General features: G+C 52.3%; 1 protein-coding gene across 3 annotated transcripts in view; it reads right to left on the reverse strand.

The window, feature by feature from the left end:
- Nucleotides 1–537: 537 nt before the first annotated feature.
- The window catches only part of PAX7 (paired box 7), a 125,235-nt gene continuing 107,727 nt past the window's right edge, over nucleotides 538–18,045 (reverse strand). For 2 of the 3 annotated variants that reach the window (XM_071575639.1, XM_071575640.1), the window contains exons 8-9: nucleotides 4,534–4,780; nucleotides 538–653 (exon numbers count right to left, since the gene is read on the reverse strand). In XM_071575639.1, the coding sequence (XP_071431740.1) occupies nucleotides 538–653; nucleotides 4,534–4,780 (363 nt within the window). Of the gene's footprint in view, nucleotides 654–4,533; nucleotides 4,781–12,467; nucleotides 12,534–18,045 lie in introns of all 3 variants that reach the window. The other variant, XM_071575638.1, reaches the window with a different exon arrangement.

Below are 18,045 nucleotides of genomic sequence, written 5' to 3' on the forward strand. Positions count from 1 at the left end.
TTATATTTGGTCCATAGGTCTTCTGTGGTCCCTTTTTATACCACCCTTAATGCTCAGCTTGGTTATTCTTTCCTATACAACATTCACCAAATTTACAGCAATGGAAAGAAAAGGAAACAAAAGGAAACATTTCTCTTCTTTTTACAGAAAAAGCAAAAAAAAAAATCAATTTGGCTTTGACTATGCCAACTAACTAGATCAATGGGAAGTCCTTAAGTGTGGGCAGGATGCCATGGCCAGGTAGTTTAGAGGGAGGGCATGAACTCAGGGTTAATAAATGTACCCAACCCGCTGTCTCTGGCCACGGGAGGAGTCAGGTCTCAGAGGCCACACCTGCCTCTGGAGAGCTCTGGAGGAGCTGCATTCTTGGAGAGCCCTCCCGCTCCTTCCTGTCTCCTTCGCAGCTCCAGATGGTGCGAGGTGGAAGGGAATTGGGAAGGAGCAGGGTCTGGGTGCAGGCAGGTCCCTGGAAGGCTGGTGGTGTTTTCTCCAGTGGTTCCAAGTTGCTGGAGGGGGCTGTTGGCACAGCTGGGCTCTTCAGTAAGCTTGGCCTGTCTCTACTGGTAGGAGACCCAGGACAGCTGAGTGTTCTCCCAACTTCATCCTGCGCTGTGTCGACAGACTCACGTTCTTGGCCAAGTAATCAACAGCGGCTGGAGGGGAGGGGGAAAGGGAGAGGGTGAGAAAACAGCACCAAATTAGCATTCAGTGGCCATGGCTTTCAGAGGGTGTGACCAACAGAAGGGGCAGAGCAGGGGTTGGCACAGACATGAAGGTAACAAACACCTCTGACTGCCCTCTCTGCTCTGTGCTCTCATGGCCAACTTCTCTCCTGCTGAGTGAAGGAAGGGCCACCAACCACTGCTTTCCTGAGGGTGCAGAGAATGGTCCTGCTCAGCCATGGGCAGCACAGACACTGCTGGGGCTCAGCCCACCGTGCACTGTGCTGCTGCAAGCCCTCAAATCTCCCTGTGAACCCACTGAAAAGAGCTCAAACTTGGGCTCTGCCTTGGAAAATGGTGTTTCCAGGGGAGCTGCCTGAAGATGAGCCTGAGTGGAAGGCTTGGGATGAAGCTCCCAGGCTCACCTCGCTGTTGGCACAGCCAGCTCCTGCTCTCAGTGATGCTGCTGTCAATGATTCCAGAGATTTCAGTGGGAGCTCCCCTAGTTTGGATAGGGCTTGGATCTGGCTCCTTCTCCATGTGCTAACTGGGCTCTGGGAGCTCTGCTGTTTGCCTTCATCCCAAGGGAAACTGCTGTCCCTGTCCCCATCCATGGTCTGAGGGAGGAGGACCAGGGCAGGAGGTGCCATTGCTCGTTAGCCAAGCTCCAGTCAAAGCCTCTCCCTCTCCCTGCCTTTAATGTCTCAAATTAGATTAATAAGGAGCTGGCAGGAGACGTACAGTCGGTGCCAATGAGTAAACAAATTTCAGCCATCACTGTCTTGTCATCCTCCTGCCCCAGAGGAGGTCCCTTCCACACACAAAGTCTTATTAGACTTGTCACATCCATTAGAATTCCTTTCACGCTTCTGCGTTCCATCACCGGCATCATTACCACGCTCCGGCCTCTGGGAATGGGCAGAGCCACTTAATGTGGCAAAAACCTGGGAAGTGCCAGAGGGAAGGGAGGGGTTTGGCATGGCAGGAGCCAGCCAGGGCTGGAATGAGGGAGCAGGGAGTCCAGTGGAGCTCCTGGGACACCGGGATCCTGGGATGGCTCTGGAATGTTGTGTTGTGGTGCCTCTGCCTTCAAAGGAGGCGTCCAAAGGATTAGACTCCAAACTCTGGATCTCATCCAGGCCTTCTCAGCCTGGTCTCCTGATATTCCAGGTGACCACATTAAGTGATGACCTTGAGAGGGTGTAGGTAGGGAGGGATTTCACTCCTCACACACTCCTGTGGGTGGGACTCTGTTCCTGTGCTCTGGGGGAATCCAGGGGGAGTTTGGGAAAGGAGGGAGGGGAGGGGTTGGAACTGGTCCTCCTGCTCTGGGCAGTACCCAGCAAAATCCTGGAATCATGGGATCATTAAGGTTGGAAAAGCCCTCTGAGGTCGAGTCCAACCATTCCCTCAGCACTGCCATGTTCATGTCCCCAAGTGCCACATCTACATGTCATTTAAATCCCTTCGGGGACAGGGACTCCACCCCTGCCCTGGGCAGCTGTGCCAGTGCCTGACAACCCTTTCCATGAAGAAATTTTCCCTAAAATCCAATCTAAAACTCCTTTGGTGCTATTTTAGGTTGGGTTTTTTTCCTATCTCTTGTTACTGGGGGGAAGAGTCCAACCCCCACCTGGGGGAAGAGTCCAACCCCCACCTGGGGGAAGAGTCCAACCCCCACCTGGGGGAAGAATCCAACTCCCACCTGGGGGAAGAGTCCAACCCCCACCTGGGGGAAGAGTCCAAACCCCCACCTGGGGGAAGAGTCCAACCCCCACCTGGGGGAAGAGTCCAACCCCCACCTGGGGGAAGAGTCCAAACCCCCACCTGGGAGAAGAGTCCAAACCCCCACCTGGGGGAAGAGTCCAACCCCCACCTGGGGGAAGAGTCCAACACCGACCTGGCTCCATCCTCCTCTTGGGCAGGAATTGGAAATCTGATGGCAATCCTATCCAAAATAAAACCTACTAATCTCCAAATATTGCTTTCTGTGCCAGTGGGAGGAGTTCAAAGGCTCCGGGGTATCCCACACCAGAAGTCAAGGATATGGTTTGTTGGTTTAATAAGGTGGAAGCCAAAATAAAACCAGAAATTTGCCCAAGGTACTTTGGGTGTTTGTTTGCTTATGTGAGAGAGAAAGTGTGTCTGGGGCTGTGTTTATAAAACAGAACAAGGAGAGAGAAGTGGGGAGAGAGAGAGAGATCTCTGCAGGCCAAGTCCAAAGCTTATCAAAGCCACAGAGCTGTTAATTCCAAGCCCTGGTTTAGTGCCCTGTTACACAGAGCCTGCCTCCACCTCAGTTTTATTATATCAGTGACCACTAAAAAGAGCTGTGATACCTTTTTTGCTGCATCAGAAAAGGAAAAAAAAAATGTATGATCTGAACTGAACACCAATCAATGGTCATGTGGAGGTCACCTCACACTGATGGGCAATTTAAAGAGCATTTCAAAAGAAATGAGGAATTAAAAAGGAGGAGGAATTAGAAAGTATCTGCTAAGGACAACATGCAGTGAAAAAAGACAGGAAAAAATGTTGTTGCATCAAGGTCAACTTCATGTAAGTGATTGCTCTGACAGGACTAATTACCAGTGAAAACTCTTCCCCTGCACAGAGGTTGTTACAAACAGAGTGACAGAACCAGGAAAGAGGGGCAAATAAAACATAAAGAGGGTTGTGTGAGGAGTTTTTCATCAGCATAAGGAGAGGCCCAAGTGAAAATTCCTGCAGCAAACCAAGACAAACCCTTCTTTCTCTTTCCTCCTCTTTGCTGGTCCCTCTCTCCCAGAAAACGCAGCTCGTGCTCCTTATTTTATTTTTTACACACATGGGTGTGACTAAAGTCTTGCCCAAGGGAATCTTTATTGGAAATACATGGTATTGGAATTTGTTTAAGATTTTTATCAATAGCACGTGTGTCCAGCCTCACATCCAGAAGCGAGGGGAAGGTCAGGGGGTCACAGATCAAACTCCCGAGAAACAAAAAGAGGAGGGGTGTGGGGAAGCTGCTATTGATCCCGTCTGCCGCCACAGCCGGTTCTCATTTAACCAGAGAAGTTAAAGACATTAAAGGGCTGTGACGGAGAGGGGAATAAAAAGCCACAGCCAAATGGAAGGAAAGGTCACTGAGGACAAGCTGTGGGCAAGCAGGAGCGCCCCCGGAGGAAGAGGATGCACCTTTAACCCTCCCCGCGTCGCCGGCTCGCACCACCACTCGCATTATTAGTTTAACACCGGCAGGTGAGCCCTTTGCAGGCTCGCTGGGGGTTTTGTGACCCAGCCGTTCTGGGGCACAAACAGACCCTCCCAGGGTCCCTCTGCCTTCTTTAGGCTCAGGATTACAATTCCAGCCTCATTCCAGCTCTCCCAGAACCCCAGCCCAGCTGACAGGCACTGGATTAACGGGTTTTGCAGCCAAAGCTCTGAGCACAACCTGAGCCCTGTCCTTGAGGAGGGCAGGGAGGAAGGAAAGGACACACACGGAGCTCTGCAGTACTGAGGGATGGCATGAAAATCCCGGATTTCCTTTGGCTGAGCAGGGGGGACATGTTGTAGGGCTTTAGAAGTGAGAAATGGAGGTGGGGAAGGAGAGGGGGCTGGAAGATGCTCTTTGCTAGTGGAAATATTTCACCTAAAATATTCCAATTGGGACTTTTGAATTGGACTGCAAAGGTGTTGAGTCTGTGTGGAGCAATGTCCATCCATGCCTGGTGAATAAACTCCCCTTTTTCTCTCTAGATGGACAGATTTCCACAGGAATCCCTTCCAATAGGTGGTGTTGGAATACATAGGATGGTGTGGTACATCCAGACCTTCTCCCATCCCCTCCCTCTCCCATTCCCTGTGCAGGGAACACGACCAGAGCACTTACTTTGTCCGTACTGTCCATACTGGTATCCAGCCACTGGGTCCACACTGTAACTGGTGGTGCTGTAGGTGGGAGGACAGTAGGACTGGGAGGTCGGGAGGCTGTCCACGGATTTGATGGAGTCACTCCTCTGGCTGCAGCTGGCAGAGATGGAGTTGGTGGTGTCCAGGCCACCGTGAAGGGGAGAGATGGAGAAGTCAGCCTGGGGCTGGGGAGGAACCCCACTGGGATTGCTCAGGATGCTCATCACCTGCAGAAACACGGCAGAGCACAGGTGGTGACTGCAGGAGGCAGGGAGGCTGCAGCTGCCCCCATGCAAACCAGGCACAGCCATCCTACACGTGCTGGTGCTCCAGAAAATGCAGCATCAAACCAGGTTTGGCCAGACTGGAGAATGAGGGTCTGCTCCCCCCAGACAATGCCAGGCAGAGCCCACAGTTGGCTCCTCTGGGCATAATATTTTATCATAAATTCCTTAACAGGGATGGTGAAGAAGTTCCTTCACAGCACACTCCATCTCTGGCCTTTTATTGCTGCCCTGCCAACAGCATTTGCTGCTCACAAGGAACACTGGAGAGAGGAACAAACTCGGGACAAACCTGCTTGACATGCACAGCCAAGAACCAGCAGCCCCTCCATTCCTATGCACAGGAGACACATAAAACAGGGAGCAAAAATCCGTATTTTCCAAAAGGGACAGGACAAACAGCCCCTTTCTGGGGAAATCAGAGCAGGGCTTGGTTTGCCAAGGTCCCCAAAGAAACCCGATGCAAACCCTTTCTGGCTTTGATGCAGATTCAGCTTTAGGAACTGAAATGCCAAAGTTCTCTTTACCCCTCAAATGTTAAAGGCAAACAGGTCCTGGTCCGGCTCGTTTTGGGGCAGTGCTTGGTTTGAAAACGTAATTAAATTTGCACACAATCGATATTCCTGCTCTGAGACCCGAAACAGAGGAACTTTTTTTTTTTTCCCCAAAAGTGCCAGATTTGTTCCTGCGGGCGAGCTCGGGGTGAGACTTTGCCTCTGCCCTTCGCGGGGACCCTGATCCCGGCAGCGCTTTAATGCAATTGCCTTCTGCAATCAGCTGAATTAGCCCGTGGCTGCCGAGTTAAGAGTGTCAGGAGTTTGCAGAGGGACGGGCACTGCCGATGCCTCTCGGATGATGTCGAGCATGCTCCCATGTCGGGCTGGGGACGGGCGGGGGGACAGGGGACAATCACCTCGGGGGAACAGGGACAGTCACCTTGGGGGGACAGACAGGGGACAGTCACCTCGGGGGGACAGGGGACAGGTGGGGGAACAGGGACAGTCACCTCGAGGGGACAGGGACAGTCACGTCGGGGGGACAGACAGGGCACAGTCACCTCGGGGGGACAGGGGTCAGGCGGGGGGACAGGGACAGTCACCTCGGGGGGACAGACAGGGGACAGTCACCTCGGGGGAACAGGGGACAGTCACCTCGGGGGAACAGACAGGGCACAGTCACCTCGGGGGGACAGGGGACAGGTGGGAGGACAGGGAACAGGTGGGGGGACAGGGGACAGTCACCTCGGGGGGACAGGGACAGTCACCTCGGGGGGACAGGGGACAGGCAGGGGGGCAGGGGACAGTCACCTCATGGGGACAGGGCACAGTCACCTCGGGGGGACAGGGCACAGTCACCTCGGGGGGACAGGAGACAGTCACCTCGGGGGGACAGACAGGGCACAGTCACCTCGGGGGGACCCGCCCTGCGCTCAGATGCCGAGCGGCTCCAAATCTCCGAATTTAGCATAACCTTATTGACATCAATTAAAGTGGCAAATTGGAAATATTTGGAGCCTGGCAAGTGGTAAAATGAGCCCTTTATGCCGCCAGCAGCGGCCTGCGGAGCTATTGTGCACTCTGGGGAAGGACACGGAGGGCTTGAATGGAGCGAGCGGGGTGTCCCCTCCCTGCTCACCTTCCCCACCCTCCGCCCGAGCGGCGCTGAATGACCAGCTCCACCCTGGCCTTTGCTTTCTAAAGCTTCTCCTCCCCCCGGAAGGGCTCAGGAGTCCCGCAAAGATGCTTTGCCTTGATGTCAAACCCCCGACGCTTCCCAGGCATTTGTCTGGGAGGGGGATTCGGGAGCAGGGGTGGCTGGAGCCCCGCGGAGGGGGAGGCAGCGGGGAGGGGGGAGTTAAAAAGCCTGGAAAATCAATCTAACCCCGACCACAGCTGGAACAGAGACACAGGAACGAGCTTTGAACGAGGTAAGTAGAAGCAGCACAGAGTTCATTTACCCTCTCTCCTCCTTCGGGGCTTTCAGCCCGCACTGAGCTGAGTTTGCTGCTGCTCCTCAAGAGTTAAATCTGGCTTAGCTGTCTCTACACGGCGGGTTTAGGCACAGCCCAAATTACCTCCAACTCTCCAGCCCCTCCAGGCACAGCTAATCACAGTGATTAAGCCTCGAGGTATCTGGATGAAGATGTTCAGCCTCTGTGCCAAAACGGGCCCGTGGAACTCCCCGCCCCACGACAGCCCAAAGAGTGGGGGATGAAGAAAGGGAATTGCATTTAAATATGTGAGACAGTGGATTAATACCCGAATAGGGCTGTGCTGCTTTCCTGGGTGGGTGTAACAGAAACTTCTCTGCCTCAGGGCTTGTGCAGTGGGCAAAGCATGGAAGTGCAGCCCCGAGGGAGGTTTTGCACTGCTCAGTTATTTGTGGCCTTCCCCTAAAGCCGGGTCATGGACTTTGATCTGGCTCAGCCACCAATCCCCTCCATCCAGTGGCTGCAGGCAGAGCTCAAGCTTTGGCATCATCCCCTGGGCTGGGGGTGTCACACCCTGCCCTGATGGATCTCCAGGACCCACAGCAGCCACCAGACATGATTTCCTTTCATTCACAAGCAGGATCAGATGTTCAGAACAATAAACACGCACGAAAACACAGATGGAGGAGTGATGAGTTCTTTTTTTGGAAAGCTCCAGTTCAGACAGAGCAAAGCCAGGCTGGTTTTCCTTTCCATTCCTGAGCTGTCCAGGTCTGGAAGTGCTGCCTGGCTTGGGATGTGTTGCCTGCCCTGCCAAGCCCTGCAGGTGCAGGAAAGATTTTGTGCACTGTAAAATGAAAGGCAACTGGAATCACTCACAGAGCAGAAGGTTTTCTTGTCCTCTCCCTCCTGGCCATCTCCCCAAAAGAGTCTCAGCTGCTTCATATTATTCCAAGAAAATAAAAGGCTCTTGGAGCAAGCAGAAGTCACATTAACACTTCCTCTAAGGCCCTTTTAAAAAGGAAGGGGATGTAAAGCAATGCTGGTAAATGAAACCCAGATTCACACTCTTCAAATTCAGGGGCTGGAGGAGACACTTGCACAAATCCTGCTAAAAAAAAGTAATTGGCTTTAATCAGTCGGAATCAGGACTGATTTCTAATCCCTACTGACTCACAAGGGCTTGTGCAAGTCACTCCAGCTCGGACTCAACTCAACTAACCTCAGTCATGTGAAGTTCTGGTCTCTAATCCTCCAGAATCCCTCAACAGAGAGACTGACACTCCTGAAGGACAATTCATCCCATCCCAAGACCTCTTGCTGCTAAAGACAGGCTGAATTTCCCTCTGGAAATCCAGGGTGAAACTGGAGGATATCAGGATTTCCTCAGGTGATTCCAGGGTGCTGAATGGACCAGAGGCTGGAGATGCACACCCTGCTGGGAGCTTCCCTGGGTGTGGGTGGACCAGAGGCTGGAGATGCACATCCTGGTGGGAGCTCCCCTGGGTGTGGGTGGACCAGAGGCTGGAGATGCACACCCTGCTGGGAGCTTCCCTGGGTGTGGGTGGACCAGAGGCTGGAGATGCACACCCTGCTGGGAGCTCCCCTGGGTGTGGGTGGACCAGAGGCTGGAGATGCACACCCTGCTGGGAGCTCCCCTGGGTGTGGGTAGCCCAGAGCTGCTGGTGAGCCCTGGCAGGGGCTCTGGGGCTCAGCTGAACCAGGAGCCCCCAAAACCTTGGATTCCTCTCCAGCAACACCAACCATGGGAAGGATCTGCCTTTTCCAGGCACTCTGACAGCAATTTGGGGCTGAGCTCCCCCAAGAGTTTGTTTGCACAAGTTTATCAGAGAGTGGCATCTGATCTTGTCCACCCCAGGACATGAAGGTGTCAGGAACAACCAGAGATTTCTATTCCCTCTTTGCCACGTGGGCACCCAGCACAGATAACCCTGCACAAGCCCTCCAGCCTCAGCAGGCCTCGTTATCTCACTTCTTGTTTCAGCTGAATAAACTCATTTTCCAGCCAACTTTTGAACTCAGGGAAGTGTGAGGCATCTGGAGAAATCCCCTCCTCAAGAATGCAAAGTCCTTTTACTTCTTCTTTTTGACCTTGCTTTCTTATAATTTATTACTTCTTGGTGCATTATCATCACTAACTAAAAATCAATACCCCCTTCACATCTGCAAGGCTTTATCTGGAGGGAAATCTGCTCCCTGTCCATCACTGTGAGTGGCAGCCTTCCCTTTCCCCTCCCTCTCATCACTTGTCTCTCCCTTTCCCTTTGCTCTTGTCCCACATCAGTCACAGGCTCACACTTTGGGCTGAGTCAATGACAGCCACAGTGCCAGGAGCCTTCAGCCTCATCTCTTGCCTTCCCAGAGGTCATTTGTCATGGGAAGAGCAAGGTTGGGGTCCTGGTGTGTTGGGGAGACCAAGGTTAATGCACAAAGACCCTCCTGGATGAAAGAAGCAGCTCCTCCCTCACCTCCTGCTGCTGCTGCCTCCCCACCCTCCTCTCTGCAGCTCCCCCCGCTCCCCCCCGGGACGTTTCATCACTCTCTCCCATACTTTAAAAGAAGGGGAGTTTAAAAAATGTAATTAATTCCCTCCATTTCTGAGCTGGCCCTCAGGGCCTCTGGCCGAGGAAACTGTAGCAGGGGAAATGTGCACCCTTTATGATAAACCGAGGCAGCTTTGGAAAGGGAAGTGCAATTAGGACCTTCAATCTGTGCAATCAGGCCCCAGATTTGAGGTTGGGGGGGGACACTTGGGTGTGTTGGGGGGACAGGAGGGGCTCGAGGGGCACACAAGTGATGGGGAGAGATAACAGACAGAGAGGGAAGGGTGTGAGATCATCGGGAGGGAGCAGAGAAGTTTTGGGCCCAAATCTTGCCCCAGCACACCTGGCTGGGGCACCTGGATGGGTTCTGTGGTCAGGAGCTCTCTGGGACATCCTGAGTCCCTCTAAAGCTCCTTCCCTGCCTTTATTCAGCTGATGGAGACATCAGGCCCTGGTTTATGTGGACACCCCCATGGTCCTTCACTGGCCCATGGGCAGGAAGGTGCTGTGAGGAGACCAAACTCCAGCAAAGCCCACCCTGGGGAGGCAGGACCTGCCTATCAGCAGGTTTTTCCAGAGTGCCCCTCCATGCTGTGATGTCTCCACTCCTGGCCACTCGATTGGACACAGAGCAGAGCATCCAAAATCAGAGGCTGCCTTGGGAAAATGCTGCTTTTAGAAACTGCTGAGCTTGGCTGAGCTCTGAATAAAGGGAGGATGGAACGAGCTGAGGGCGGTAACTCCACAGGATCTCAAAGGATTTCAGCCTGGATTCCAGGCAGAAAATCACAAGGGAAAAGCAGAGGAAGGTTCTCCTGACATCTCTGCTCCTGAGGCTGTGCTGCTGCTTTCCTAGGAAAGGGCAGAAATCTTCCCTCTTTGGGAAAGGCTGGAAAGGTGGTCAGTGGATGATTTGATGCTGCACCAGGTCAAAACCACTGGGAAATTCTCTGCTGTGAGGGATGAGGCTGAAACATCTCTTTGTTTCAGCTTTGGTGGTTGTACAACTTGCACCACTTCCTAAGGAATGGGAAGTCTGCCAGGGGCCTGTGCTGGGAAATGTGCTGGATCTCAGGAATTTACTAAGGACACGAACCAAGGTCCTGATTCTCCACGAGGGCTTGGGCTCTGCCATTTGTGGCTGGTTCACCTTCACCTCAGGTCAGTCACACCCTGTCCTCCAAAACTGGTTTTAGCTACTTGGTGAGATCTCAGCTTAATCTCTGCCATCTTTCTTTTGCAGCCTGTTCAGCCCATCTGCTCCCCCTCCCTCGCAGAAGGCAACCCCTCCTCATCTCACTGAAGGCAACCCCTCCTCAGCTCACTGAAGGCAACCCCTCCTCATCTCACTGAAGGCAACCCTTCCTCATCTCCCTGAAGGCAACCCCTCCTCATCTCACTGAAGGCAACCCTTCCTCATCTCACTGAAGGCAACCCCTCCTCATCTCCCTGAAGGCACCTTCCTCATCTCACTGAAGGCAACCCCTCCTCACCTCACTGAAGGCAACCCCTTCCTCACCTCACTGAAGGCAACCCTTCCTCATCTCACTGAAGGCAACCCCTCCTCATCTCACTGAAGGCAACCCCTCCTCAGCTCACTGAAGGCAACCCCTTCCTCATCTCCCTGAAGGCAACTCTTCCTCACCTCACTGAAGGCAACTCTTCCACACCTCACTGAAGGCAACTCTTCCTCATCTCACTGAAGGCAACTCTTCCTCATCTCACTGAAGGCAACCCCTCCTCATCTCACTGAAGGCAACCCCTTCCTCATCTCACTGAAGGCACCTTCCTCATCTCACTGAAGGCAACCCTTCCTCATCTCACTGAAGGCAACTCTTCCTCATCTCGCTGCTTTTTGATCTCCGTGGATTCATTTCCACTTGGTGGGAAGAGGAAGAGTCGATTATTCTGTACATACATTAAATGGAAACAAAATGAAGAGGTGACTGTAGGACTACTGAACACCGAGGAAAGAGTTAGGAGGAGATAAATACAGTTTCCCCAAAGATCTTCACTTGAAAGGAGGATAAATATATGCAAATATGCCCCTAGGTAGGACTAAAATGACTTTTGTAGCAATCACTAACACTGCACTCACAAACCCAAGCAATTAATTTTGAGTATTTTCTAAATCACCAGACCCAGCTCAGTTGTATCCCAACATTCCAAACCAAACCAGGAAGTGCATCCATTAAATTTGCTGTTCCAATCAGGCCAAGGATCCAGCCAGTGCTTCCCACCCAGAAAGTGCCTGATTTGGGCAATTCCAGTCCCTTCCATCTCATTCCACTTCCAACCAAATTTTGGAACAAACTGGCACTTCATGGTGTGATTTTAGTGGTGTTTGGTCAAAGGTTGGACTTGATGATTTTGGAGATTTTTGCAGCCTTAGTGAAGCTGTGACTGACATCAATCTGCTTTCAGGGTGACATCACTGACTCCAAGCACAGTCCTGGTTCACAGGGCCATAAATGAGGATGTGGCTTAACTCTCAATTTTGTTTTTGTGTGGATTAAAGTTGAAGAAACCTGATGCTCCTCTGCCTCATCTCCCCAATTCTTCATAATCCCTCCATCAGTGTGTGCTGGAGAGAACAGTGAATGAGCTCCCACAACCTCACAAGTCCTTGGAAGGACTCCAGGGCTGGTGTGGCTCCTGCTCCAGAGTGGAAATGTCTCACTTTCCTGCCTTAACCTTCCACATTCCCTCGGAAAACACGTGGAGAGCTGGGAACAGAACCCACTGTCCTTGAGTCCTTCCATTCCCTGCATTCCCCTGGGACAGATCACACCACATCCCTTCAAAGGGGTCACAAACACATTTTGGCAGCCAACAATAACCCCAGAAATATCATCAACACCTTCCAGTGACTTCAAACCTCCGCAGGAGGTTCCAGTGCTGGAGGGGAGGGGGCTGGGACGCAGCAGGTGAGATGGAGATGAGCAGTTGTGTCCTAAAATGACCCTGATCCACTTGATGGATGGAAAACTGCCACACACTCAGGATGGAGAGGACTTGGGGAGGTGCTGGGGGTGGGATGGAGCCGGGGATGGGATGAAGAGCTGCAGCAAAGCAGAGCAACGTGGGCTGCACAAGGAGGGGGATTAGGGAACAAAAGGCAGTGGGAAGTTATTACCTGATTGTTCAGGGCTATGGTGAGGTTCCACCTGGAGCACTGCATCTTGTTTTGGGCACCCTGCTTCTGTAGAGATGTACAAATTATGGAGAAGGTCTACAGAAAAGTTTCTAAGCTGTACAAAAGAACGGGGAGGTCTCAACTATAGGGGTGAGAGGAACAGCCTGAGTGTGGATGGTGTGGGAAAGAGGAGGGGGATCTTCTGGCAGTGGGAATACCACAAGGGAACCAGAAGCTCCATGGGGTCATCCATCCAAAATAAGGGCTCTGAGAAATCCTGTGGGAGAAGTGGAATTTGGAGGGGAAGGGTGGAGTGAGTGGGAATTCCAATACAAACTGCTTGATCTAAAAACAGGAGCAACTATCCCTGATATCAGGGCACCAAACTCTGCTGTCCCTAAGAGAAAAGCAGGTGGAAAACCAGGTTTTAGCAGGCTGGATAACCAGAGAGGGAATCAGAACATGTGCTGTGCCAGTGTGGGGTGGTTGAGGCAAAAGGGGTCCCAGTTCTACAGGCATCGATTTCACTGTCAAGGAAAATCAGGACATGTGGGCTGATCCCTCCCAGAGACAGGAGAAACTCCAGCCCAAAGGCACACGAGCACCTGGACATCTCCAGACTATCAAAGGGCTTTGGTTTTCATGCACAGCTGAGCATTTCCCCCCTGAAAATGGGCAGTTTGGGCTTTCCTACCCATCAGCACCATTGGTGGTCTGGTATTACCCAAGCACAAAGTGCTTTTCCTGATTAAATTGGAATTGCTAAAGTATTTTATACAGAACAACCAAAAGAAGGCAAATGTTTCCCAAACTGAGCCACTCCATCCTCCTGATCTCCAGGCAGCAAAGGCACCACAGGCAAACTCCCTTCCTTAATATATTTAATCCTACATTTCTCTGTGAAGGCCGAGGGAATATATTGGGAAGTCTCCACAAGAAAATGCCTCTGTTGAAATATGGAGCATCTCTGGGCAACTTTACCCCGAGTATTAATGGCAGGAATATGAATCTTTGGAACTCACAGAGTCACCTGGGGTGAGAAAACAGGAAGGCACAACCATGGAAAACCGGAATTCCTGACATTTCCAATCCTTCAGCACTTCCAAAATCGACAGAAGGACTCAGGTTAGATTTGGGGTTGGAAACGGGCTGGGTTTGTGCCTTTTCTTGGGTAAGCTCAGGCCTGCTGAAGGCAAAGGGGATGAAAAGCTTATGGGGCAAAATACCAAGAAATGAACAAACACCTCCCAAGGTTTCCTCCTAAATCAGCCCCAAATCTACGGCTGGAATGTGAGGAAAGGAAGGGAGGGGAGACCACGCGGCACAACCAGGTCCCAGCAAATTAAAACTGCTTTAGAAACTCCTTTAATTCCTGTTCTCAGCAGCCCCACGGCAGTGGAGACGAACAAAGCCGAGCCAAAATTCACAGAGAGGTCTCCCCTTGCACTCCCCTCGCTCGTTTTATCCCGATTTCCCCCCGTTTCTCAGCTAAGCCGCTCTGTGCTATCACAGCCCCCCGCGGACACTGGTAATGGAGTGCTGGGCTGACTTTCTGCTTCCAAACAAGCTTTCCTGGGATCCTTTGAGTCCTCTCCATGCCCCCCCCCCTCGCCCGCTTTTCTCTCTCGAGCAGGGGAGCCTCGATAAATGTGAAAGGAGCCGCACTACAAAGGAGCCCCCGAGCGGCACATCCAGCCCCGGGCGAGGCTGCTCCGTGCGCTGATAGTCCTGGAGCTGCCGGAGGACTCGTCTTTCTCTTTCCCCCTCCCTTTCTCTGATCAATCAAGGGCTGTAATCAGTTAAGGTCCAGCTTAACTGCAGTGTAAGATACACCAGTTAAGCTCAGCCGATGCCTCCGGGGTTGGCAGCGCAAATAGGGAGAGGTCACGGGGAGATGAAATAACCCTGATAAGTTCAGCAAGTGCAGCGCTGGCCCCAGACACTGAATAACTCGGGCTGGCAAAAGAATGGAAGAAAGGGAAAATCCCAAGTGCTTCCCATCGCCACCGCCTTGGTTTGTGGCTCTTCCAGCTCCCTGTGCTTTTTTAAGGGATGGGTTTCTCTTTCCAGCAAATAATGAAAACCCAAATCCTGGTCCTGTCTGAGCGCACTAAGTCGGTTTGGATCTTCTAAGGATGGATTTTTAAAGTCAGGAGCTCTTTTTCCCCTCACCCCCAGGGAAATCACAGCTCCTGAATCCAGGGAAATGCCTTTTCCAGCCCTGCTTGGTGCCGTGTGTTGTCCCTCTGGACTCCTCTCTGCTGCTCGGGAGCACTGAGGTGTTTCCATGGACTGGGAACTGCTTGATCCCGCCAAACATGGACCTCCGAACCCTCTCAGGATCAGAAATCAGGGCTGATGGAGCTGCATCCACCAAGGAGCAGAGTCCATTGATGTAGAGGCATCAGTGTAAATAAACAATAGGAAATAGGAGAGAAGAAAGGGGGATCCTTGCTGAAAACACTGGATTTGATAGAGTTATTAACCAGTTAAATGTTCCAACTCAGCCACCTCTTGCCCTGTGCTGCTCCATGGTCAGGCTTTTCCTTTCTCTCCAGAAATGTCCATTCTCAGAGATGGTCCAGGGAAAAACAAGCCCTTTGTGTTCACTATTTGTAATCACCTTTGCACTGGTGGTGCTGTGCTGGATCCAAACAGTTTATAATTCCATTATAATTCCATAATCACTTCTCCAAGAGGAGGTTGAGGACACTTGGGCTGTTGAGGGGACTTTCTGTGCAGGACATGCTGCTGTTTGCTTCCATTTCTGAGATCCCTGAGCTCCTTTCTGCCCCTCAGCTGGGAGGAATCCAACGGGATTCCCTCCCCATCAAAGCCACCCCCAAATTCTACCAGGCCCTAATCCCAAATCCATAACTCTGAACACAACCCAAGGTTTGGCTCCAAACACCACCTGTCTAATTGGGAATTGCCCCACTAGGAATTACAGACGGGAGGGAAAAAACCCCATCCAGGATTTATTAAAAACGATGCAGGCACACAAAGAGCAGAACAAAATCTTGAACCAGGATTGATAAGAAAGCCCTGAAGGTTTGGAGTTTAGATCACTATCCCTGCCTGAGTCCTCCAGCTCTTGAAAAGCTATTTGGGCTGGAGTTTTCCCGTGGTGTTAGAGGTGCTTACTTAAGCAGGGGATGAGATTAATTCTTGCCCGGGTGTTTTGGCTCTCCCGGTCCTGGGCTCTGCTAAGTTTGCAGTGATTACTTGTGTAGTCATCACAAACGGGGGAAGCCTTTGAACAAGAAAGGAGAAAAGCAGCAGCTCCTGGGCTAACCCGACATTAACTGCACTTCTTTTTATTTGATTTTGGCCATGTGTGGAGCTCTTCCAAAATAAAATACCTTTGAGAATTATGACACGAAGCCGCCCAGAAGTGATTTTTGAGCAGCAGAGCAGCAAAATGGCTGTTTTTAAAACCTTGCTTTTCTTCTGAACATCATTGACTCCTTGAACTAAGCGAGTTTTTGAGAACAAAAAGAGAGCTGTCTGCTGGCAAAGGGAAGGGTCCTGTCTCATGAAAATTAAACCTTTTCCAATGGAAAACACCAATACATTCCCTGAGCAGGGATGTGATCCAGCACATCCCTTGCCCTCCTGTACCAATGCAAGCAAAGAACTTTATTAATTAACCAATTAACCCCCCAAGTCCAGGCTGAGCTCAGAACTCTATTTTGTGACAATATCTCAGTCAAAAACCTCCCAAAAAAATGGCAAATCCTCTGCCTTGCTGAGTCGTGCCCCTCGCTGCAATGCCAAGGGCAAGAGCGAAGGTGTCACCCCTTTCTCTTACTGGAGCAGAGTTTTCAAGGCATCTCCTGCACGAAGAAGTTTAAAAGCGCACAAACCTCTGCTGATCCAGAGATAAATGGTGGAAAGGGGATTAGAGCTACTTAGCGGAGGAGAGGGAAGACTCAGGAAGGGCTGATTATTTTAAAGATATGACTATTTAAAGATAATGATTGCATAAATTTAATTAATGCATTTTCATGCTGCAAATGGCCGTTTTGTAATTAATGTATCTGGCCTCGCTAAGCATGGGAGATCACATCTCCCGCCCCCCTCCCTCCCCAATTCCCCCCCTCTGCCTCCCGTTTAATGAAAGACAGAAAGCAGATGACAGAAACAATTTGTCAGCCCGTACGGGTGTCAGATGCCTAATTGGTTGCGCTGAGTTAGTGGGAAGTGAAGGGGGGAGAGGGTCGAGGCTGGGGGGGCTCTTCCCTCTTCATCCCGGGCTTCGGGGTGGGTGTCTGTGCCGGGGAGGGGGAGCCGAAGGGTTTCTTGTTAATCGATGGCGATTGGGACACAGATTGGCTGTGGCAGGGACTGGGCAGTGACAATCAGGGGACAGCAGAGGCTCGTTAACACCCGTGGCAAACAAGCTGCCACATCTCACAACGCGTTAAGTGCCGGCAGCGCTGACACCTCCGGGGGTATCTCAGGGCTGCCCATCCCGATATCCCGGGTTTCGGCTGCCACCGGGATGCCCATCCCTTTATCCCGGGTTTCGGCTGCCACCGGGATGCCCATCCCTTTATCCCGGCTTTCGGCTGCCACCAGGATGCCCATCCCCATATTCCGGGTTTCGGCTGCCACCGGGCTGCCCATCCCCATATTCCGGGTTTCGGCTGCCACCGGGCTGCCCATCCCCATATCCCGGGTTTCGGCTGCCACCGGGGTGCCCATTCCCATATCCCGGGTTTCAGCTGCCACCTCCTTGGTTATCTCCTGCCTGTCCATTCCCATATCCCGGGTTTCAGCTCCCACCTCCTTGGTTATCTTCTGGCTGCCCATCACCATATCCCGGGTTTCAGCTCCCACCTTCCGTGGGTATCTCCGGGCTGCCCATTCCCATATCCCGGGTTTCGGCTGCCACCGGGATGCCCATCCCCATATCCCGGGTTTCAGCTGACACTTCCGTGGGTATCTCCGGGCTGTCCATCCCCATATCCCGGGTTTGGCTGCCACCTCCGTGGGTATCTCCTGCCTGCCCATCCCTGTATCCTGGATTTCAGCTGCCACCTCCTTGGTTATCTCCTGCCTGTCCATTCCCATATACCGGGTTTCAGCTCCCACCTCTGTGGGTATCTCCTGCCTGCCCATTCCCATATCCCGGGTTGCAGCTGCCACCGGGATGCCCATCCTCACATCCCGGGTTTCAGCTGACACTTCCATGGGTATCTCAGGGCTGCCCATCCCCATATCCCGGGTTTCAGCTGCCACCGGGATGCCCATTCCCATATCCCGGGTTTCAGCTCCCACCTCCATGGATATCTCCGGGCTGCCCATCCCCATATCCCGAGTTTTGGCTGCCACCTCCGTGGGTATCTCCTGGCTGCCCATCCTGATATCCCAAGTTTCAGCTGACACTTCTGTGGGTATCTCCTGGCTGCCCGTCCCCATATCCCGGGTTTCAGTTGCCACCTCCTTGGTTATCTCCTGCCTGCCCATCCCCATATCCCGAGTTTCATCTGCCCTGGGCACACTCCGCACCCTCCGGCTCGGGGGGGAGGAATCGGGACCTTGGTGGGAAGTTCGGGGAAAGGGCAAAGCACAG

This window comes from Pithys albifrons, chromosome 22 (genome assembly GCF_047495875.1).
Source record: "Pithys albifrons albifrons isolate INPA30051 chromosome 22, PitAlb_v1, whole genome shotgun sequence".
Taxonomy (NCBI): Eukaryota; Metazoa; Chordata; class Aves; order Passeriformes; family Thamnophilidae; genus Pithys; species Pithys albifrons.